General features: G+C 41.0%; 1 protein-coding gene across 1 annotated transcript in view; it reads left to right on the top strand.

The window, feature by feature from the left end:
• ADCY1 (adenylate cyclase 1) overlaps positions 1–25,279 on the top strand; it is a 166,165-nt gene that overhangs the window by 41,870 nt on the left and 99,016 nt on the right. The window contains exons 2-3 of the mRNA XM_021382384.1: positions 630–779; positions 19,982–20,100. Coding sequence (XP_021238059.1) covers positions 630–779; positions 19,982–20,100 — 269 coding nt within the window. The remainder of the gene's footprint in view (positions 1–629; positions 780–19,981; positions 20,101–25,279) is intronic.

The raw sequence follows: 25,279 nt of genomic DNA, 5'->3' as shown, positions 1-25,279 counted from the left end.
TAAATGGTACAAGCATTTTGTGCATCATTTGAAAGCACTTGGCATCTCCTAGGAGGTACACCACACAATAGCATAAACAATATTCTGGGGAGACTTCCCAAAAAATATAGTGCATTCTCTAACAGTGTGGATGTGGACAGAAATTATTTTCCATGTGCAAAGTATACAATATGAAAGCTTGGAATGCCTAGGAATAGATTTTGAAATAGTTACAGATTCTGATAATGCCTCACTTCTCAAATGTAAAAAAAGGGACAATAATTTCCCTGAACTGTAAAGGCATAGGAAAGTAATTTCTGTCTTATGAGAGTTGCAGTTAAGCAAATGCTGAAATACATTCTTACCAGATGAATTGGTGAAAGAACTGATGCTGAACGGAATTAATAACCTACTAATCATCGTAAGAGAAACTCAGCTACTAAGAAATTCTGTATTGTGCAATATTGCCTGTCTGGACTTGTTATTATATTTCCTCTGCAGTTGGGATACGTAAAGGGATTTCAGTGACATGACTAGCAAGGCAGAATTTTTAAAGAGGGTTATTTCTTTTCAGATTTATTTTGCTGAGTAGAAAAGTAAAATAAAACTGTATTTTAAAATATTCATTTATTTTTCTTTCTTCCTTACAGCTTGTGGCCAATGCAATCCTTTTTGTCAGTGTAAATTTGTATGGGGTCTTTGTGAGGATTTTGACAGAAAGGGCTCAGAGGAAGGCATTCCTTCAGGCCAGGAACTGCATAGAGGACAGGCTGAGGCTGGAGGATGAAAATGAAAAACAGGTCAGTTTTTTCCTTTTCTCTGTTTCTTCTGAGATTGTTATAGTTCCATGAATCACAGGTCAGGACATTGCTCCTGAGTGAATGGAAGGGAATGTGTACACTTCCACTGTGAAAAAATCATGCTGCCTTCTATGCCTGCTTTATCTCTTCGTCCCTAGTACATACATGTGCTTTGCTCTCCATCACATTTTATTCCCTTCATAGGTATTATTGAGTGTGTGTTAGATATGCTGTGAAAATTCCTACCTGTGTGCTATATCCAGTTTACATTTATAACACATAAGAATGAAAGATGTCTCTATGTCATGTGGAGAAGCGTCCCAATCAAATTTGGAAACAATGAGAAAAACTGCTACACTGCAGATCTTGCACATGATACTCCCGGGATCAAATCTTAAATCCATCAAAATCTGTTCATTCTGAAAGCTTTGGACAAATCTTATTTTTTGTCTACATGACAACAGAGGTCTGTGCTAGACTAAATACACAGGGTCTCTGAAAGTATATTACTCCTATTTGTTTCCATAAAAATACAACAGATACAAAGAGCATTGTAAGAGAATTGTAATCAAAACCACTAAAATCTTTCTCTGATATGTCTGTGCAAGTTTCTAATGAGAAAGGAAAGAACAAACTCTTGGCTTTTGAACATAAACAACTTTCTGGAGTTAAAGTGTTGCTTGTGTAGGACAGATACCACAGCTGTAGGTGAGATTTCTTCCTCTGTGTCCAACTTACAGTGATTCTTCTCATTTGTTAATCATTAGTAGTAATGGCCCCATGTGATAATTTTGCTAAATTTATTTTTAGGAGCTAGAGCAAAGATCTCATGATGTAGCATTTTCAGGAGTTTGTAGGAAGGCTTTGGAAGAGAAATGTTGCTGAGGAGAAGGGAAGAGACTGACTCTTTTTGATGCTGGTGGTGGGGCTGAGGTTTGCTTTGTTTTTTAATTCAGCTGAATATTCACCATGTTGTCTGTTCTCAGTGGTCATGACTAATAACTGGCCTCCATTGTGGAATCATTCATTTATTATGTTGGTAAGTGTTAGCCTGCAATTCCGGAGTAATATCTGAAGCCAAGGCTGTTGACCAAAGAAGCTTTAGAATGTGAATAATTATAATCATTCTGTTGGGATAATTGTCTTCCCCTTTTTACTGTAAATTTCATCAGCAAGACCATTCCCCGCAGAGCAGGCAGTTAAGAGCAAATGTTGTGAGGTGAATCCTTTTCCCTGTTCCTGTTCAGTCAGATCACCTGAGCACTTCTCTTTTTATTCCCACTGCACTATATCTTTATCACAGAATCATGAAATTGTAAGGGTTGGAAGGGATCTCTGGAAATCATCTAGTCCAATCCCTTTGCTAGAGCAGGCTCCCTACAGTAGGTTGTGCAGGAAAGCATCCAGATGGGTTTTGAATATCTCCAGAGGAGACTCCACCACCTCTCTAGGCAGCCTGTTCCAGTGCTCTGTCACCCTCAAAGTAAAGAAGTTCCTTCTCATGTTAGGATGGAAATTCCTGTGTTCTAGTTTGTGTTGAATGCCCCTTGCCTCGTCACTGGGCATCATAGAAAGGAGCCTGGTCCTATTCCATTGACATTCACACTGTAGATGTTGATTAAACATTGATAGGACCTCCTCTGTCTTCTGTCCTCTAGGCTAAACAATCCTAGGCCTCAGCTTTAACGTCCAGTTCATTAATTGTCATCCCTTGCCCATGTGCCAAGAAAGGCTTTGTCACTCTGCGCCATGCATGGAAAACTTCCTTTGTTAAACATCTGTTGGAGTTTAACTGGGCAGGTAGCTAAGCACCATGTATTAGCTTGCTCATCACCTCCTCCCACAAGTGGGACAAGGGAGAAAACTAAAAAGAAATTAAGTAGAACTTGTGGGTTGAGATAAAAAACTATTTACTATGACAGAAAAGGAAGAGGAAAAAAGGATATTAGTAATAATATATATCATAGGTCACTCCAAAAGTAATGCCTCCTTTTTAGTTCCATGAAAACTACAGCAGATACAAAGAGCGCAACAACACTATTTGACAGAGGAAATTCTCAGCTACAAAACACTCCTTTACAACATAGTCACTACTATTAGTTTTGCCTTTTTGCCAATGATAAGCAAGAGCCTGCATGCTGCGCTCATAAAAATCTGCACCAGTAGAGGTGACCCACTGCTTCACAGTTGCTATGACGATGTAATTACTAGGAAAAAATTGCCCACGTGGTTCATCTTTCATCAGCCCAATCAGATGGAAGTCAGAAGACATAAAATCTGGAATACACAGTGGGTGTTGTAGGACAGTCCAGCCAAGATTAGCAGTGTGCTCTGTGATCTTCAGACTGATATGGGGCTTGACATTATCATGTTGCAAGAGGAAGGTTGTCTTCATCTAGACTCTGGAATCTTGAACCCTCAGCTTCAAGTCAGCATCATGATGTAGCGATCTGAGTTCTGGGAAGTACAGAAGAACAGCCCCTTTCCTATCCTAGAAGACAGTGCACATCACTTTACCCTCTGAGGACTGCATCTTAAACTTTTTCTTTGATAGAGAATTCAAGTGTCGCCTCTCCATGGACCGCCGTTTTGACTCCAGCTTGTAGTGGTGACACCATGTCTTGTCACTAGTAATGATACGATCCAGGAAACTGTCACCTTCAGCCTCATATTGGTTCAGTAGGTCCTGACATACTTGCATACCGTGCTCTTTCTGTTCCTCTTTGAGCTTTCATGAGACCCACCTGCCACAAACTGTAATATTCCAATGTTGCCACCAACATTTCCAATGCATTGAAGCCAATATTCAGCTCTGTACATAGTTCCACAGTCATAATCTACCAGTTCACACAGATGAACTGATAGAGTCACTCTTCATTTTGTGGTGTGACAGTTGTGCATGGCTGTCCGGAAAGTGGATTGTCTTTCACATTGCTGTCACCACTGCTGAAACTCGCTACCAACCCACTGTGCTAACATTCAATGTTTGATCTCCATAAATATTCAGAAAATACTGATGAGTATCAACGGGTACGTTTTCCACATGGAGGAGTTCAGTTATACACTTTTGCTTCATATGCACTTCCATGTCAGATACTATTTCATCAGACTCTTCCTCCACCACCATATGTTGCATGGAACAAAATTTAACAGAAAATTGGCGGGAATACTGCCATATTACCAACACCTGCCTCTGACATTGTGGGTCAACATATAGAAGGCATTACTTTCAGAGCAGCCCTTTTATGTACACAAAACAAGTAATGCACAAGCAGCTGCTCACCACCTGCTGAATGATGCCCAGATAGTCCCCAAGCAGCAGCTGTCCCCACTGTTTTCAGTTGTTTTTTTTTCTGCATGATGTCAAACGGTATGAATACACCTTCGGCCAGTTTAAGTCAGCTGTCCTGGGTCTGTCACCTCCCAGCTCCTGGTGCCCCCTCAGACCTGCTCCCTAGCAAAACACTAAGAGAAGCTGAAAAACTGAAACATCCTTGGCTCTGTACAGCACTACTCAGCAGCAGCTGAGTTAACTGGTTTGTTATCAGCATTGTTTTTCTCCTGAAGCCAAACCACAGCATCATACCAGACAATACAAAAGCAAAAAAACCCCTCTGTCTCAGCTGAAACCAGGACAGTATCCACCTTTTATTCCATATAATTTACATCATGCTTAGATTCCATACTTTTCCATCCATATTCATTAATTACCATCACCTGTCTTGCTTTTTGATATACACATGCAAGTATAATTCCCATAGTCTATGGGCCATCCCTCTGAATTGTCTGTGGAGTTCATTTAGTCCATGACTTTGGGCTCCATCTGTTATAACAGTCCTTAAGGACAGGCATGATGATGGTGTTGGATTGTTGCATGCTGAATCCAATTCTGGTTCTATTAAGATTAATTCTTCTTTAACCTGAGTAATTCTTACTGTTATGCCATTAATAATGCATATAACAATCATAGTAATGATGATATGCTGTATTATATAGCAGCTAATATACAACTCAAATTACTGACTATCCTAACCCAACATAAGATCCTCTTGAGATATATGCTAGACTTCCCTATCCTCCCATATCACCCACCACCCAAGTCCTTCAGCAAAACCCATCTCACAGATGGGCTTTACCTTTGCCTAAGGCAGGAATAAGCCAGACTGTTTTACCTACCCTTTTTCTAACCGTGCTGTGGTTGCTTCAACCGTTATAAGTACATTATAACGGTTATACATTATACATTATACATAATTCACCTGCCAGGCCTCTCCATATTAATATTTCATCCATTGTCCTCCCTACCAAAAAGGCTTGATCTGTTTGGCTTGCTTAATTACAGTGCAACTTCAACATTCATGGGTCACCTGTGCAATAGCGTCCATGGTCAAATCCACCCCTTGATCCTGAGCCCATCTTTATGTCGCATTTCTTCCTTGATGGCCCGATGTATCATGGGCCCACTGAGCTAGAAATAATTCACCCTTGTGTTGCCAGTTCAGATCTACTTGAGCCACTTCAATCATAGCATCATAGAATCATAGAATCACCAAGGTTGGAAAAGACCTCCATCTAAACATTTCTTGAACACCTCCACCACCTCCCTGGACAACCTGTTCCAGTGCCTGATCACTCTTTTGGGGACGAAGTATTTCCTAACATCCAACCTGAATCTCCCCTGGTACAACTTGAGGCCATTCCCTCTAGTCTTATCACTAGTTACAAGAGAGAAGAGGCTGACCCCCACCTCACCAGAACCTCCTTTCAGGTAGTTGTAAGCTGCTCCTTATAAGTCTTCTGCTCCAGACCCTTACCAGCTTTGTTGCCCTTGTCTGGACATGCTCCAGGGCGCTAACGTCTTTCTTGTAGTGAGGGCCCCAAAACTGAACACAGTACTCAAGGTGCGGCCTCACCAGGGCTGAGTACTTGTCTTCAACTGAGGAAAAATAAATATTGTGACACTTTCCATTTAAAAATTACAATAATACATAGGTTGCTCCGAAAATACTGGCTCCTATATATTTCCATGGAAACGACAACAGATAAAAAGACCATGTTAACATAGTTTCTCAGAGCAAGCTCTAAGCTACAAAAGTCTATTTCAACAACATCATCACCCCCATAAGCCAATTCATGCAGGTGAGCTGATCTAGATGCTCTTCATTTCATTTTGTGACATCTATGCATGGCCATCCTGTCCAGAAGGTAGCTTGTTCTTCACATTGCTGTCATAAATGTTGAAACATGATGCTGAAGGAAGAGCGCATTCATAAAGGATTTACAACTTACTAAAGGAATTGGAAAATCTATTGCAATCATTTCCCATACAGATGTCAAAATAAATCATTTTGTACAATAGTGATAGAATGTAGTATTAGGCTGGATAGTGTTGTTTGGGCAGCTGAATAAAATGATTATAAATCAATGTGAAATTTTCAAAAGGACTTTGAGAATGTCACGAGTCTTTGGAAGAAGAAATAAAATAAGAATGATAATGGCATTCAAAGTAGGCAGGATGTTCTTCATTCGGAGAAAGGGCCGGGAAATGTATTAGGAACAACCTCGTGGGGGCTCCAGTAAACACAGAGCCAGGCTGTGGGTGGGAGAAGCTGCCCAGGTCAGGGACAGGGATGGGAGAGGGAATCATGCTGAGAAGCATGACTTGACTTCTCCAAATTAGAGAAAGTTGAGAAAAGTGTTGGAACAGAATATAGCCTACAGATGATGGAAGCTGCTGCTTCAACATTCTGCCTGCTGTCTGCTTGTCACTTTCCACATGCCCTCTTGGGGAAGGCAAATCACTGTATTGGTGGAGTCTTTAGCTCCCCTGTTATATTAGGAGCAGTTTGGTAAGGTGGCAGCATGGATTCAGGTCCTCCCCAGAAGCCATGGGCACCTTCTACTTCTGATCCTTGTGCTGTCATCCGCTTCGCCATAGATCATAGAATGTCTGGAAGGAACCTCTGGAGATTGCCCAGTCCAACCTCCTTCCCAGAGGAGGACTATCCTCAACACCAGGTCTGATCATCTGTGGCTTTGCCACATTCTTGAATAAATGCAAGATCAAAAGGTTTTCCTCAGGTCCAATCCAGGCTGAGAAATACAGTACAAAAGCTTGTACATGCAATTAGATTGAGAATGTTAAAAAATAGAAAATAATTTAAAAGAAAGTAATAACATAGGCTTTTTTAGGATATTAATAATGAGAAGCTTTTATTTGTTTGTCTTTGCAAATTTTCTTTGTTGACTGTGCACATAATGATGCTACCATCTCTTAAGAGCACATGGGCAGGCAGTTCCAAAATGTCTAAAGTCAAGCAGGCAGAGCAGAATTTTGGCTGAGTAAGGGTCTTCTTCTTGAGCTTAGTCAGAAAGTGTGCGGCCACTGGAAGCAAGGTTGGGCAACATAGGAGGACTGCAAAGAGCTGTTTGCTATTGTAGGGAGAAAATTTTTGCTCAACTAGAGTTGAAGGTGATCTATGGGGGACAGTAAAAGGAGCTTTTCAGCTCCTTAACAGCAAAAACAGGACCAGAGAGAACATTGGTCCATTCCTTGATGAGGATGGTTCCCTCACAAATAGGGACACAGACAAAACAGGGATGTTTACTGCCTTTGTCTTCAATACCTGGAGCACTGAGTTGTAGGACTTACTGTGGTAACAATAAACTCCCAGCCAACGCTGAACTTGTGCAAGATTTGCTGATCCAGCCATATGCATTTAAGTCTATGGAGCCCAATGGGATTCATCCTAGGATACTCAAGAAGATTGCTGATATCATTGTGAGACCTCTCTCAACTGTTTTTCAATGATCTTGGGAATCTAGAGAGGTCCAAGTCACCTGGATGCTTGCAGATGTTGTTTCAGTTTTCAAGAAGGGCAAGACAAGAGATCCTGTCAGTCTCATGTTAGTGCTTGGTGAAGATTAGTGCTGTGGAGAAGATTTTTCTGGAAGTTATTGAAAAATACTCAAAGGGCAATGCAATCATTGGTCACAGCAACACAAGTTCATGAGAGGAAAGTTTTGTTCAACTACAGCAAAGCTTTCAATACAGTTTCTCATAGTATTATTCTGGAAAAAGCATGCCCAGCATACAGCTAGATAAGAACATAATACAGTGAATGAACATTTGGGTGATGGGTTGGGCTCAAAGGAGTACATTAAATGTTGTTCCATCATGCTGGTGGTTAGTCACTAGTGGGGTTCTGCAGGGCTTCATTTTAGAGCCAATTTCCTTAAGCATTTTCATCAATGTTTTGGATGCAAAACATGAAGGCAAACTAAGTAATTTTATGGACAACACTAAACTGGGATGAGCTGTTGACTCCTCCAGGGTAGAGAGGCCTTGCAGAGAGATCTTGACAAACTGGAGAGCTGAACAATCACTAACCTCATGAAGTTTAACAGAAGCAAATGCTGGATTCTGCAGTTGCGATGGGGCAACCCTGAATATGTGTACGGACTAGGAGATGGGAGGCTGGAGAGCATCCTTATGGAAAGGAATCTGAGGTTTCTGGCTGACTCAATTTGAAGATGAATCATCAGTGTGCCCTGACAGAGCCATCTGAAAGAGCCATCTGTGTCCTGGAGTTTATCAGGCAAAGCATAGCTAGCCAGTCAAGGGAATGGATTGTCCTGCTCTGCTCTCCTCTAGGGTGGTCTTACCTCAAGCACTACGTGTGCAACTTGGGTCGCCACAACATAAGAAGGACATAAAACTATTAGATTGTGTCCAAAGGAGGGCTACAAAGGTGATGAAGAGTCTAGAGAACAAGGTGTATGAGGAGCAGTTGAGATCCCTTGGTTTGTTCAGCCTAGAGAAGAGAAGACTGAGGGGATGTATCATGGCAGCCTATAGTTTCCTCACAGAGAGAGTGGGAAGGCAGGCAATGGTCTCTTCTTTCTGGTGACAGTGAGAGGATCCAAGGAAATGGCATGAAACTTCATGGGGAGGCTCAGGTTTTGTATGAGGAGCAGGTTAGTCACCAAGAGAGTGGTTAGGCACTGCAACAGGCTCCCAGGGGCAGTGTTCATGGCACCAATTCTGCTGGACTTCAAAAAGCATTTTGACAATGGCTCTCAGAAATACGATTTGAATTTTGGATAGTCCTGTGTGGAGCCAGGATTTGGAATCTGTGATCCTTTGTGGGTCCCTCCTAATGCAGGATATTCTTTGATTCTGTATTTGTTGCCCAGACACTACCTATCTATTTCCAATCAGCTCAATATGCACATTTTGACTTGAAGTCAAATGAGTATGTTTGCCCCTTCTTATTTTCAGCAATGTTTTTTTGCTATGAAAAAAAATAAAACTGGATGTTTTCCTAAATTGAGTGTTCTATCCAAAATTAACTAATTATTTATTAGTGATGCAGAAATCCTATAAGACAATTGGCAGAGGCAATTTTGGCATTGCAAATCCCAGGCTAAATCTGACAATTTAAAATATAAATATGATGGAAAATGCTGTGAATGAAGGAAGTGTGTCTCCTAATCTGTTACTTCCTTTTCTCAGCAGAATTTCTTCAGGGAATTCAAATCATTGTCAGTCAAGTACAATCTCAGAAAAGAAATGTTTTTCAGCATGTGAATTCACCTTAGACCATGTTAATACCAAGTAAAGGGAAGTACAAAATTCCTAACAGTAGAAGTTGTTTACAGGCCCAAGATTTAATTTCCTGAATAGAAACCAGTTTAAAAGCTTAAACTACATTGCAGACAAGTGAGACAGATGAAAGTGTGGGAACATCATTCTCTCTATAAGCTGCTGTGTTTTGGAATATACCACATGTTCAGGCTTTCCTAGCACAACTTCAGTTGTCACTGAAAAGAAGGTCTGCAACATGAACATTGTTTTATTATAGTCATAGTTGTTGCTAATTGATTAGTGCTCCTTGTCTCACACTTGCAATTTTTTGCTGTCACCACCCATCTCTTTCTTAGGCCACAGCCTCTCATGCATGAATGTCACAAGTATGTCTGGCTTCGGTGTTGTAACACATTGAATGGAACAATCATCAATGCACAAGGCAGGCACGTGCATCTACTTTCCTGTTGGTCTGGTTTTCAGATTATTTTTTCTGTCAGATCAGCCATGCAGTAGCAAATGAAAAATCAGACAGTGGTGGTAGGACTTGCTGAATAGAAATCCAGATAACAGCCCTTTCCAAAACTTTGAACAACTGTATTTGGTAAAAATTCATTCAATTTTCAAACCTCTGAGACCTTAAGCATTTCTCAGGGTGACATGGAAGGCAGTGCCACTTTTCTTTACAGATGAGATTTTGCCCCATATAAGAGATTTTTCTTATCTTTTTTTAGAAAGCTAGATGCTGTTTTCATTTACATTCAGTGCTTTGATATTTTCTATTGTGAGGTTGCTTCTTACCTTTTCCAGTCTCTCCTCTAGTGACAATTCTTTAGATCCACACTGATGCTTTCTTTCTTGGCCTGGAGTCAGCAGCTTGGTCAGCAGTAGCTGCTCCTTCAGAATGCCATGATTGACTCTTTCCCTGCTAGGTGAGTTTAAGGCTGCTAAGCCTCTTTGTAAAGACTCCACAAAAGGAATCCATCACTTGTTTTTCTCCATCTCTAATGAAAAAAAAAAAAATTACAACAATTTCATTAGTAGAATTTTTGTAAGCTCCCTTCAGGTCTTGTTATAATTCAGCCCAAATCCAACATAGATTGGAATCACCATTTTTGTAGCTTCCCTTAACACATCTGGCAACAGCAGGTTTTCAAAGCTGTACAGTGATGAATCGTGCAGTGCTCCAATGCTGCCTTCTCAGCAGTGATTGTTATTACTTCCTTGGATTCAGTGAAGTTTTTGATGCACTGTGGAAGTTATCTCTGAGCTTTTTATTCACCTCCTGTACTGTAACTGCCTTTACAGGCCATAGAAGTACTATTTAGTTAGCTATTAGCCAGTACTATTTAGCCAGCTAGTACTATTCAGTCACTGGTCTCTGTATCTGTCAGTATAATTTTGTGTTGGTTTTAAAGTGACATATGAAACAGAATCTAAAACTCCACTTTTTCTATAACGTGTTAAGAATATACTTACCCATTTCAAGATCTTATTTAATACCCTTGCTTAAAGACAAGCTGCAGTGAACAATTAGCTCTTTTCAGACATCAGAAAATTGGCAAACAGGATATTACTTCTGACATTTCAGTATACTTTGGAACTTATATTATTTCATGTGCCATAGAATTTGATCATCAGCCTGAATGTCTCTCTTGTGTGGATTACCTTATCACCTAGTAAGCTGTCACCTTGTTTTACAGCTTCAATGTAATTCAGTTAAAACAGTAAATCAACTACAAGATACAAATATCTGAGCAACAGAGCTTCATACTGCTGACAACAGTTTTTTTTTTCTTTGGATTTAAACATATATTATATAATCATGCTGCAAAGATTTAAGCATACTTAACATAAAAACTCTAGTAATTTACCATTTCCTGCCAACTCCTTAGACCATGAGTGTCCAATCTTTTGGCTTCCATGAGCTGCACTGAGTGAAGAAGAATTGTCTTGGGCCATATATATGTAGGTTGCATCAAAAGTAATGCCTCCTATTTATTTCCATGGAAAATACAACCAATACAAAGAGTACAAAAACATGATTTGATAGAGCAAATTATCAGCTACAAAACACTATTTTCCAACATAACCACCACCATTAGCTGTGCATTTTTTTGCCTGCATCCCACACTTCTTAAAACCTGCATCAGCAGAGATAACCCGTTGTTGCCACTGCTGAAACGCACCACCCACAACCTCACTATGCTGACATCCATTGTTTGGTGTCCATAAATGTTCTGCAAGTGTCAATGAGTGTCAATGGGTGCCATTTATTCCTTATAGAGGAACTTAGTGACACACCTTTTCTTCATTCACACTTCTATGTCAGATGCCGTTTTGCCAGACTGCCCCTTCACTGCCATCTGTCACATAGCAACAAAATAAAATGGAATATTTCCATACAATCAGCATTTTTCTCTGATGTAGCTGGCCAGCATAATAAAGCTGGAGACATTACTTCTTGAAGCAACCCTCATAAAATATTAATAAAGTATATAAGTAACAAAAGTTATTATAATCTTTATTTTTTTTTAATTAAAACTAAGAGAGCAACAAAAACATAAAAGTAGTGGAATATTTGACCTTGCTTTTGTGAAACTAATGCATCTGTCTGGTTCAATGGAAGTAGCTGCAATTCTTAATGAAATCTCGAGGTGGTCATTAGACATTTCTGATGAAATTTTATTTTCTGTGCTTGAACCTTGAAAACAGTTTTTCACAAATATATGTACTGCTAAAAAAAAAAACAATGACATAAATAGGATATTGTAGAGGAACTGCTAGGTCACTGCTTAAACTGGTGATTAAGCAACTGGTGAAGGAGTGTGGCTGGTCCAAGGACCACAGGAACTGTTTGCACCTGTGCTCCCCATGTGACCAGAAGGGGTGGACCCAGGATGGAGCCACCCTAGGCTCATATAAGGGCCAGCCACTGAAGAGACGGCATTTCTTGGACCTTGGCAGCTTTCGGTGAAGGACTGCTGCATAGTTGGAGATACCTTTCACCAGTTGGGTGAGGTCTAGACTTCTTTCTGTGTATGTATTATCCTTCCTGCAAATGTTTCACCTGGTATTACTAGGAACCTGTCAGAATCAATTTTGCTTCTTCATGGCAAATGTGGAATGATCTAATAAAAGCAGGGATCTGACTCCAAAAGATAGATAGATAATCAAATAATCTATGGTAATTCATCATGATTTCCAGGCATGTGTACTGTTATAGGAGGGTTTGGAGGGTGAATGATTCCAGTAACCCAAACTCAGCTGATGTTTGGTGTTGGGCATCTGTCCCCCTGGGAGTATAAGGTTTCTATAGCCCCAATTCAGGAATATATATTGGGTATAGTTATAACATGAGAACTGACTCTCCAAACTAATATTGGAGAGTTAAGGTTACAGCTTAGAAGTATTAGTGTCCAGGCAGTGCAATTGATTTTTGCAAGGATATGCAAAGCATGAGCCCGTTTGGTTACCCCAGCCGTGATGGATCACTAATATGAAGCAATATTGGCTCTCACAGGGACAATAAATTATGAAAACTATACAGGAATTAGAGAAAATAGGAATTATGTGGCCTGTCTGGAAATCAGATGAAACATGGTGCATAACTGTAAGATTACAAGGAACTAGATAAAGTAACTCTGCCAATTCATGCCGCAGTAGCCCATATAGCCATCTTCCTGGACATATTGAGCAGGGAGTTGGAGACCTACCATTGTGTCCTGGATCTGGCCAATGCATTCTTTAGCATCCCAGTTGCTGAGGAATTACCAGACCAATTTGCCTTTATGTGGGAGAGTAGGCAGTGGAACTTTCAGGACCAACCACAGGGGTACATGTGTTCTCCAACCTTCTGCCACAATTTGGCGGCACATGATTTGGCAAATGGTATAAAGCTAATGATGTAAAACTAACGTTAACTCATCAATAACATATAACCTCTTTCTCTTTGGAAGCGCTGGAGAAAGTGGTAGGCTCGTTGTTGGTTTACTTGCAGGAGAAAGGATGGGTTATCAATCCACAGAAAGTTCAAGGGGCTGGACTGTCAGTGAAATTCTTGGGAATTATTTGGTCAGGTAAGACTAAGATCTTACCCACTGCTATTATTGATAAAATCCAAGCATTTCCAGTACCAACCACAGTGGAACAATTACAGAAATTTCTGGGCATATTGGGACATTGGAGAACCTTCATACCCCACCTTGTGCAGGTCTTAAGATGTCTATATTAATTAACTAAGAAAGGCCAGTTGTGGGATTGGGGATGAGAAGAATGGGATGCTTGTCAGCAGGTAAAGTTAGTTGTCATAAGCACCTGTGCTTGTTTATTTGATCCCACTCTCCCTGATGAACTGGATGTACATGTAACTCAGGAAGGGTTTGGTTGGGGATTGCTGCAGTGCCAAGTTTCTGTTTGGATTCCAATTAGTTTTTGGTCTCAGGTATGGCATGGAGCAGAAGACAGATACAGTATGATTGAGAAGCAGTTATTGGCTACCTATTCTGCATTGCAGGTGGTAGAACCAATAACACAAACAGCAGAAGTAATAGTAAAAACACTGCCTATTCAGGAGTGAGTGAAAGATCTGGCCTGTATTTCTAAGACAGAGGTGCCCCAAGCACAAACAGTGGCACGCTGGGTTGCTTCTTTGGGGCAATGCAGCCATTTGTCCTCTGCCACTGAAGGAAGAACTGCAGAAAACACTTGGCCCAGCGACATACCTCAGTGATACACTCCAGGAAGTTTCCATCACTTCACCAGAGAAGAGACCCATACAAGAGGGAAAATATCCAATTCCAGAGGATGCCTGGTACACGGATGGGTCCAGCAGAGAAAATCCAAGTAAATGGCCTGTGGTTGCATACCATCCCTCAACTGAGACAGTCTGGTTTGAAGATGGGGAGGAACAAAGTAGCCAGTGGGCTGAATTACGAACAATAGGGATGGTTATAACCCAAGAGCCAGGTGATGGTGCATTGAACATCTGCATGGATAGCTGGGCAGTCTGCTGAGGGCTCACTTCAGATCACACAGTGGGCTGCTCAGGACTGGGCTATCTATGCCCAGCCAACCCAGGGCCAAGACACGTGGACTGATATATGGAATGTGGTTAGGCATAGAACTGTATATGCCTACCCCTGGGAGACATCACTCATGACTGGCCTCTACCTGGACATAGAGTCATTGACAACAAACCTCTGGCTACGACCATCCAACCAATTCTTTATCCATCAAATAGTCCAGCCTTCAAAAACATATTTCTCCAACTTAGAGGTAAGGATGTGGTGTGGGACCATGTCAAAGGCCTTGCACAAATCCAGGTAGATGACATTGGCTGTCCTTTCTTTGTCCATTAATGCCATAATAGAAGGCCACCAGATTGGTCAGGCATGATCTGCCCTCAGTGAAGCCATGTTGGCTGTCTCAGATCACCTCCTCATCTTGTACGTGACTTAATATCTTTTCCTGGAAAATCTGCTCCATGATCTTCCATGGCACAGATGTGAGGCTTACCGGTCTGTAGTTCCCTGGATCTTCCTTTCTTTCTTTCTTGAAAATGGGAGTGATGTTTCCCTTTTTCCAGGCACAGGGGACTTCACCTTACAGCAGTGATCTTTTTTTAAATATGGTGGAGCACAGCTTGGCAACAACATCAGCAAGTTTTTTCATAACCCTGGAATGTATGTCATTGGGCCCCATAGACTTCTACACATTCAGTCACAGGAGGTGGACTCGGACTAGCTCAACTTTTGCTCTGGGAGGGATTTTGCTCCCCTGCCCCCTGCTCAGAAGTTTAGGGACCCGAGAGACGTGGGAAGCGTGACAATGAAGACCAAAGCAAAGATCTTGTTAAGTACCTCAGCATTTTCCATGTCTGAGGAGGCCAGCTATCCCTTTCCATTTATCAGGGGTGGTACACTCTCCTTTGCTTGTCTCTTTTTGCCCCATGTATCTGAAGAAACCCTTCTTGTTGTTTTTCACATCCCTCACCAAGTTCAATTCCATCTCCGCCTTGGTTTTCCTGATCCCATTCCTGCATATATGGACAGCATTCCTATATTCTTCCCAGGCCACACATCCCTGCTTATACTTTTCCTCTTTTTTCACTGCAGTTTGACAAGCAGATCCTTGCTCAGCCATGCTGATTTCCTGCCTCACCTGCCTCATTTATCACCTGCCTCTGGGGAATATAGTGCTCTTGTGCTCTCATAAAGACATCCTTAAAGTGCTGCCAGGTCTGTTCTGCTCCTTTGTCCATAAGGAGACTTTCTCAGGGGAGCTCATCCAACAATTCCTTAAACAGTCCGATGTTTGCTGTCCTGAAGTTCATGGTCCTTATTCCACTTTTTGCCAGCTTTGCATTCCTCAAGATCATGAACTCAACTAGGACATGGTCAGTGAGCCCAGGTTGCCTCTGGTCTTAAGCTCTTTAACGATCCCCTCTGTGTTGGGGAGCACCAGCTCCAGCAACACTTCACTTATAGTGGGTCTGTCCAATACCTGAACCAGAAAGCTATCGTCAATGGATTCCAAGAGTCTCCTGGATTGCTTGCAGCTTTCCGTGTTGTTTTCCCAGCAGATATCTGGGTGATTGAAATTGTCCATCAAGATGAGAGCCTGTGAACATGACACTTCATGCAGCTGAAGCAAGAAGGCCTCGTCAACAGGCTCCCCTTGATCAGGCAGCCTGTTAGTAGACCCCGATCACCAGATGTCCTTTATTGGTCCAGTCCCTAAGCTCTCAACGTGTTCATGATCATTTCCTAAAGGCAGTTCTTCACAGTTTATCCACTTCTTAACATAGAGGGCAAACTCCTCAGCCCTCCTACCTTGCCTACTCTTTCTAAAAAGCTTATAACCCTCAATCATAGTATTCCACTTATATGAGTCATTCCACTATGTTTCCATGATAGTAATAAGATTGTGGTTTTCCAATTGCACCATGGTTTCCAATTCCTCCTGCGTATATCCCATGCTGCTTGCATTGGTATAGAGGCATTTCAGCTGGGCTTTCATCTGCATTACCTTCTTGGAGGAGCCCTCCCAGAAACTTGGGACAAATCTGAGGATTTTTCCCCACTGCTTCCTAAACTGATAGTGTTCCCCAACTCTTCTTTGTCATTCAGCAGTACATCCTTTTCCCCTATCAAATCTACTTTTAAAACCCTGGTGATGAGCTCAGCCAGCTTGCTGCCTAGTATATTCTTGCCCCTCCTGGTCAGTTGTGTTCCATCCCATGTCAGCCTTCCCAGTTTATTGAAGGTTTGCCCTAGATCATAGAAGCCAAAACCCTGAGCATGACACTATCCACACAGCCTTCGCTCTACTGGTTTGTCCTCCTTCTGCCTGATTCCCAGTTTCCTACCAGGAGGGATGAGGAGAACACTATCTGCTATCTGGATCCCTTCAGTATATTCCCAAGTGACGTAAAGTCTTTTTTAATTTTTTTAAATTTCCTAGTTGCAGCCTCATGTGACCCAGCTTGAAAGATCAGGAGTGGATAGTAGTCCTCTGGCTTTATCATACCTCGTATCCTCTTCCTGATGTCCCAAATGTGGGAAGTAAACCTCTCTATAAAGGTTATCCAGGTGGCAGATGGGTGCCTCAGTGCCCCTCAGCACAAATTCTCCAATTACTGAGACCCTTCATCTTTTTTTTACTGGCACTGGTTGTGACTTAGATTCTCAGTTGGACCTTCTTAATATGTTTTCCCCTTTCTAGTTCTAAACCGCTATCCGTACCTTTTTCTTCTTTCATCTCAGAATTTAGTATCTGTTGGCTAGCAGGAACTGGGAGGCTACTCCTTTTGCCCAAAGTAGAGGCGACGGTCCAGTCTTCCTCACCCTGCATGTTTTTTGCCCTGTTAGGTTGGAAGCCTGCTTACCTTCTTCCCCTTGCTTAGACCTAAGACGGGATTGTCAGTCTGCCCATGCCACTGCATCATATCACGTGTCAGTGTTTCTCTCCTACTGCTGGATACATCTCAGCCTGGCAACTTCTTCTTGCATTTTGGTTAGCTACTCAAAAAGATCATCAGGCTGGGTGCACTTGCACCCGTGACACACCCCACTTTACTCAGCCCCTTGGGTGACTTCCTCATTCTAGAGTTCCCAGGGGTGCTCCAGAGGTCTGGGCAACTCTTTCACTCCTTGGGAGGTCCATCTGGGTGCACGTGTCAGCCCAGAAGAGTTGTGGCCCCTCCATCTGAGTTGCTGCCTCAGCCTGTCTTTTGCAAAAGGTGATCGCCGTGTTAGTTTCAATAGGATGCTGAACCATCCCTGCTCAACCTGCCTGCATGAACTGCTGCGCAAACGGCTGTGCCACACCCTCCTGACATGCCACACCCTGTTGGACAATCCTGTTTGACATGTTTCTGGGAGCTGCGCTCCCTGGGAAGAGCCTCTGTAAGCATGGGGGTTGGCTGCTATCAATCCCAACTCTGTCCACGCCACATCCGAGCTGCCACTGCTCTGCGCTCCACTCTTCCCACTAGAGGGGACTAGGGGCTCCCTTGCTCTTTCTGTGCCTCTTTTTGCGCAGTTTTCCATGATTTTCTTGCAGTTTTGCCTCTGTGAAGGGTCCCTCAGTGTGAGCCTCCACCCCAAAGTCAATCCTCTTGAGGTTTTCAAGGTAATTGATGAAGATGCTGAATAAGACCAGGCCCAGTACCAACCTCTGGGGAACACCACTAGTTACAGGCCTCCAGCTAGACTCAGTGCCATTGATTACAACGCTCTAAGCTGTCAGTCAGCCAGTTCTCAATCTACATCATTCTTCACTCATCTATCACATACTTTCTAGGCTTCATTATAAGGATTTTGTGGGAAACAGTGTCAAAGCCTTGCTGAAGTCAAGGTACACAACATCTGCTGCTCTCCCCTCATCTACCCAGCCAGCGATGATATCATAGAAGGCTACCTGGTTGGTCAAGAATGATTTTCCCTTGGCATCTTGACTATTCCTGATAATCTTTTCATTCACTTGCTTGGTGATGACATCCAGTATATAAGTTGTTCCATCATCTTCGCAAGGATGTAAGTGAGGCTGACTGGCCTGTAGATGGCTGGATACTGCTTCTTGCCTTTTTTGAGTGGCATTGGCTGCCCTCCAGTCTTCAGGCACCTCTCCATACTCCGGGACTTATCAAAGATGATAGAGAGTGACTTAGCAATCATTTCAGTGAGCTACCTCAGCACTCATAGCCACATTCTGTCAGGGCCCATGGATTTGTGTGCAATTGATTTTGTCTAGACCATCTCTAACAAGATCCTCCTCAACTAAGTGGAAATCTTCCTTTCCCCAGACTCTCTCTTTTACTTCCATGGTTTGGGATTTCTGACAGCTAGTCTTACAAGTAGAGACTGAAGCTATGAAGGAATCTTTAATTACGAACTGGGGCAGTTCTCTAAAGTTTAACTTGTTCCTTTGTGACATATAAATATTCAATTTGCCGTCTTTCAGAAGAAAATAAAATTAGAAACTTCTGAAGTATCATGAAGAGTTTCTAAGTGGTGAATGTGTGCATGTGAGCAATACAACACAGATGTCTGTGCAGACACCCTCTTTTGTGTTATTTATTGCTTCTTTCTTACTTAACATCATTCAAATAATAAGATGATGCAATTTGACCAGGATCTGCACTTATGTGATATGATATCTCACAGTTTCCATTCCTGTGGCTCCCAATCATAAGATAAGATGTGGTCTTATGAATTCCTTCAGACTGTTGCCATGGCTGAAGCTAGCAGGTCTAAATAGGCTTGTAGCTACTCACAGCAACAAAACCAGATCTATTGGATTTTAAGTTGCAGGTGTTTTCTGAGTTATTGAAGTTCTGTTTTAACAATCTAAGTACTCCTTACAACTCCTAAGAACACCTGCTGCAAGTTCTCTAGGTCCCTGTGAATGGGTCAGAATACATGTAATAGCTGTATAGGCCTTTATAGTCAATACTAATGAGATCCAAAACATTGGGAGTCCTTTCTGTGTAATATCAGTTACATATGCTAAAATATCTGTGCATATAGTAAGCAGAGATCTATTTAACCAGCAATTTATACCAATGTATTCCATTACTGAACTGGCTGGAATAGTCATTGCTATGATAGATAAGATACGATTAAAACTGTGTCCTTACTATTTTTCCTCTGATTCACACTGTGTGGATAAATCTATTATCCACTCCTGCTTAATAACCAGCTGCCATAGCACTTGTAATGCAACATTTTCATTAGATTCAGAAGTAAGACACACAAAAAGACACAGCAAATGGTCCTGGATTTTTTTTTTTTCAATTAGATAAATGCTACAAGAGATAAAGCTTTTATTATTAGCACTGTGATGTTGATGAAAATTATCATATTTGTCACTGCCTCTTCCATGTCTGTGTAGTTTTTTTTTTTCTTTTTTTAAATGCAGAAATCTGAAAAAGAAAGCACAGGCTGCAGAAGTTTGAAAAAATGATTCATACGATTTCTCTAGTTATGCAGGGGAAGTTCTCAGGAAGACATTAGGAAAAAGATTGTCTAGTTTGCTAGTTCAATACTGTTGAATGATGAGCAACTTTCTATAGCACAAAACTGATGGTGTTTACTTCTTTTTCCTCTTCCAGGAACGTCTCTTGATGAGTCTTTTGCCTAGGAATGTTGCAATGGAAATGAAGGAAGATTTCTTGAAGCCTCCTGAAAGGATTTTCCACAAGATTTACATTCAAAGGCATGACAATGTTAGGTAGGATATTACCCATGAAATAATTTAAAACAGAGAATGTTCAGCGCAAATGCAGTGACAAGCACTTGTGGTCAGGTATTATTACTGACAAGCAGTACTGTGATTCGTCATATATAGTCAGGGGGATAATGGATCCACCAGGAAGACTTAAGAGACCCAGAAGATAAACTGACTTAATAAATGGTTTTGAATATTAATGCTGGGAGGTAGGAAACTTATTTTTTTTTCCAATAAGTGATCATTCTTTTTGTACTTATTTATTTATTTTATATACTTATTTATTTTGCATGGCAACAATTACATGTTTTTATTTAGTTTTCTGATAGTAAGATGGATTGCTTTCTGTGCAGTAGTTTTTCCAATAGCGTAGAAATAGAGAAAATATGATGTAAGCTTAAGAATATTTACATCCCCATCATATAAGCATTCCTGCTCAGAAGAGGTTATTGACCAAGGCCCAATTTTACTTCTTACTCTTGCTCAGTAACAAGAGCTAGGTAACTATTGTACAAGTGACCTCATTCATATTTATTGTTTAAAGTAAATTCTCATTTTCTGTTCTCTTTGCCCCTCCAAACACATTCCTTAAAGGGTTTGTCTGAATTGTGTTGTTTTATGATGCTGTCTCTAGTCACTTTATTTTCCCCATACCAAAAACAATTTCAAAGAGACTTATACCATCCTTGCACTGTGTAAGATACAGCTTCAATAAAAGATGTCACAGAACTGTCTTCTCATATGATTTTCACCATGTGCTTGTGTGGCTAAGGAGCGAACTATGCAAGTTCCCCTCTCCCTTATCCTGAGGTATATTTTCCTACTCTTGGGTTTCAGCCTATCTCCCCTTGAGCTGATTCTAGTATTTGTAAAGACCACTTAGTGACTAAGTTGCTGCAAGTAGAATTTTAGAAGTCAGAGAATCAGAGATTGCTGTAACAGGAGTGCTTAGAAGACTAACAAGTCAGATCATTTTTACATTGTAAGCTAATAATAAAAATCACAGAATATTGTCATTGAGTCCAGCTGCTGGCTCCACACAGGATTACCTAAAATTCACACCTTAGGTATGAGCACACTGTCCAAATGTTTCTTTATTCCATCAGGCTGGTAGCATGACCACTGCTGCCCTTGGGAATCTGTTCCAGAGCCCAACCACTCTCTGATGAAGAACCTTTTCCTAACACCCACCTTGACCCTCCCCTAATGCAGCTTTATGCTGTTTCCTTGTGTTGCATTACTGAACTTATTAACAACACACTTCTTTCCAGTGGTTAAATCCTACATAAAGTTGACCATCACCACTATGTATGAAAGACTATTGGTCTTTAACAAGCAATGTAAAGTTAGTAAAGTTAGTTGTCAGTGTATAATGTCCCAGAGCCAATGCTGCAAAGTTAGCATTGTTGTTCATGAGCTTTGGTAATTCTCACTTGCCAAAATAAAGGTTGTCAGGGTTGTGAGCCCCTCAAGAGAACAATTCAAGACCAGAAACTGACCTTTCTTCTGTTTTTCTTGTTTATTTCTCACACTTTTATGCTGTTATCACCCTACCAAAGCTGTTTGCCCTTTTTTCTTTTTCTCTCCAGTCTTCTCTCCCTAGGTGATGTCCTGCCTATTTCAATCACTTATGCTAATTTTGTCCACTGTCTGCCAGATTCTTGTTGCTTGGGTGCCACCTCCTACCATTTTTATCCCTTTGGCAATCACATTGCTCATATACCTGAAAAAGTTGTATCTTGTTATGCCATCACAGTGCTATCAAATACATATGTATGCTGTTGGTTGCATTTATAATCAGGCTCAATGCAGTCCCATGTTGTCCTGGTTAGTACACTGTCCTGGTTTCAGCTGGGAAAGAGCGTTAGGAGAAAAACAATCTTGATAACACATCAGTGTTTTAGCTTTTGCTGAACAGTGCTGTACAGAGCCAAGGACATTTCAGCTTTTCAGCTTCTCACACTATCCTGCCAGTGAGGGGGACTCTGGGGGCACAAGTAGTTGGGAAGGAACACAAACAGTACAGCTGACCTAAACTGACCAAAAGGGGTATTTCATACATATTGTGGAAAAGCTATAAAACTGTGAGAGGTTGGTTGCAGGGACAGCCTCTGCTCAGGGATCAACTTGGCATTAGTCAGTGGGTGGTAACTGCATTGTGCATTGCTTGTTTTGAATATATGTATATATAATTACTATTATTTTTCTCTATTCCTTTCCCTTAATAAATAGTTTTTATCTCAGCCTGCAAGTTCTACTTTTTTTCCCCTCTCTCCCCTGTCCTGCTGGAAGGGGTAAAGGAAAGGCTACGTAGTGTTTAGCTGTAGTCCAGGTTAAACTACAACCTACTTTTGTAATTTACAAGCACAGTAGGTCTTAATGTTTGCTACAAAATTATAAGTCATCTTAAACTGCATTGCTTCGCAGTTGAACTCTTTGATTATAATGCTTCTGAGTTCTCTGTTGTGCTGAAGACTTTTTGAAACTTAACCTCAAGGGTGCCCTTTTTCTGCATGAAATGGCATTTCACATAATTTATAACACTCTTGCAGATTACTCACCTCTTCTATGTGAACTTCATATTGAACTTTAATACCCTATCTGGAGAGGTGAATTTATTCTCTGATATTAGGAAGGTATTTTGAGGTAAATGGAAAAAGCATGAGATAGTCCATTTTAATATGAAAGAAAAGAGCTTCAGAGAAGGTATGTGAAAACTAGAGACATCCTCTTATCATTGTTACACGAAACTACATAATTTCTTATGCTAGTAATGCAACTACTGAATTCAGTAAAAGAAAAGTGGGGAAGAGTGCACTAGTAAATGATTAGCATGGTATTGCTAGCTGTTCCCAGTGGACCTAATTCACCCTGGGAGCTGTGTAACTCTACATATTTGAATGATGCAGGGGAAACTCCCTGCACATGCCACCCTGACACCACTGTATAGGACAGTTCCATAGAACCCCTTCATGAAGTGCCAATAACAAGATGTGGACTTGGCCATCCAAAATGAAATCAGGGAAGAAAACTCTCAAACTCCAGTGTGGTGTTAGAAAGCAGCATTTCTTTATTCCTCACAATGCACACTGGGTGACTTGACAAGCAAGCGCACCCTGTCAGAGTTCAGGTTCTACATTTAAACAGTTACAACATGCATATGCAGTACATTAGCATAAGCTTTCATTTGTTTCCAAGGACTCAGATCTATGCTAATGTCCCTTCGAGCATGCTCAAGTGGCATTTGTGGTCATCAAGCGTCCACCTACTTCTTCCCCTTTTCTCACCATCATCTTAATCACTGAAAGATATGACATGCTTTCATCCACTTTTCCACAGTTTGTAAGATTTCCACTGCTTAATAGACCACAGTGAGCCGCATTTAAAAACAATGTACATGGAAAGTGTCCCTGCACATTTTGAGGCAAAAGATGAAAGTATTCTATTATGCCCCCAGTACAAAATTATTGAGGAAAACAAGACTATTAACCCACTAAAGTTGAAATGGAAAGTTTTAGAACTATCACTTATGGATCCCTTTTTTTAAACTAATATATTGATTTTAAAACTAGATATTAATCCCTATTGCTAAACAAGCCAACCTATATCAAGTTTGCCTTTTAAAGGAAATGGAAACAACTTTTTTCTTTTTGAGTAGTGGCAGTTGATCTGGCCAGAGCTAAGGGGCCATCCTTATATTCTCATAACTTGCTCTTTTCATACCAGTCTGTCTGAACAAGTGATAACAAATGAAAAGCCCCTCTGTATTTCCAAATTCTCAGAGTTTCAAATGTCAAAGCTACTCATTGAAAATAGAAAATACACTGTGTGTTTACCTTTCTTATTGTAACCCTTTCCTTTTTTCCTGGCAAATATCTGGGATTGCAATAACATCACCTTCCAGGAAGACAGGCTACAGGAGGTAAGCACAAAATCAGTAAATTGTACAATTTTTCTCTCCTCACCTTTTAAAGGAAAACGGAAAGGGAAAAGGAAGGAGAAAAAAAAAAAAAAAGAACCACAACCAATGTAGTGATCAGAAAGACTAACATGACAGAAAAGGTGTGACAAAAGAAGTGTTACAAAAGAGGTGGAAAGAGTAGCATGATAGCAAGGTGCTATAAAGGAAGAGAAGTAGATTGCTCACCTGTATCAGAGGATTCTGGGTTCACAGAGAAAAACTTCCACCAAGGAGGAATCTCCAGAAAAAAATCCCTCCTCTGTGGCAGTCAGCCCTTAAATGAGGCCTAAGGGGCCTTCCAGTTGCACAGGTGAGTTGCCTTCACCTGTGCTCCCAGGGCTGACTGGGTCTTTCCTCCAGGTGCTCCATCAGTGGTTCAAGCCGTGACTCATCAGTTCCCATACAACCAACAAATCTGTTTCATCCTTCTAAAAAAACAGCAACAACAAAAAACCACAGTTTTCATGTACTAGACCTTGCATGTGAAAAATTATTCATTCATGCAGAGTTTTATTTTTCTTTCTGCAGCAGAAAGCATTAACCTCCTTTAATATCAGTTGAATATTTCTGTGTAGTGAGGGGGGCAGTTTAAAACTTATTTTGTATTTCTGTTTGAGGCCCTTCCAACGGCCCATCAGTGAATACAGCTCATGAAAGAGCACTGAATAGACAGCTCCATACACAGCTGACAGTGGCATCAAAAGAATGTGTACAGAGTCTTAGGAACAAAAGTAGTTGGAGGGAAAGATTCTTTTCTCCTCCAAATTGCTCATATGCAGCAAATGTAAAATGCCTGCTGGGGCAGACATACATAAACTCACAATTTGGAGAAAGTCTATTATATAGTTTTACTGACAGTGATACAAGTTGTAACAATATTATTAAGCTTGCTAGTGTTCGTTGATGGATACCCCTGCCCAGCAATTTGTTTAGATAACAGAAAGAGCTGTGTTTCTGAACGAAGGAAGGAGATATGGAAGTTCTGCTTAGTCTTTGTACCAAGGAAGTAGGATGTCCTGTTTGGAATCAGTCACTGAATATGTAACATACTTCTAGGAAACTTCTGAGTATGTAACATACCAACTTGGAAAATGTCTGCATATATAACACAGGTAATATATATAAACTGAAGATCTTTTGTGTAAGCTATGCATGTTAGGAGGATTACCCCCTTGCATCCAATGCTGCTGTTGAAGAATGTCTGCTTTCTAACACTCCAGC

Source organism: Numida meleagris, unplaced genomic scaffold (assembly GCF_002078875.1).
Source record: "Numida meleagris isolate 19003 breed g44 Domestic line unplaced genomic scaffold, NumMel1.0 unplaced_Scaffold218, whole genome shotgun sequence".
NCBI lineage: Eukaryota > Metazoa > Chordata > Aves > Galliformes > Numididae > Numida > Numida meleagris.
Note: the sequence above shows the minus strand (reverse complement) of the source record. Positions and strands in the feature narration are given on the sequence as shown.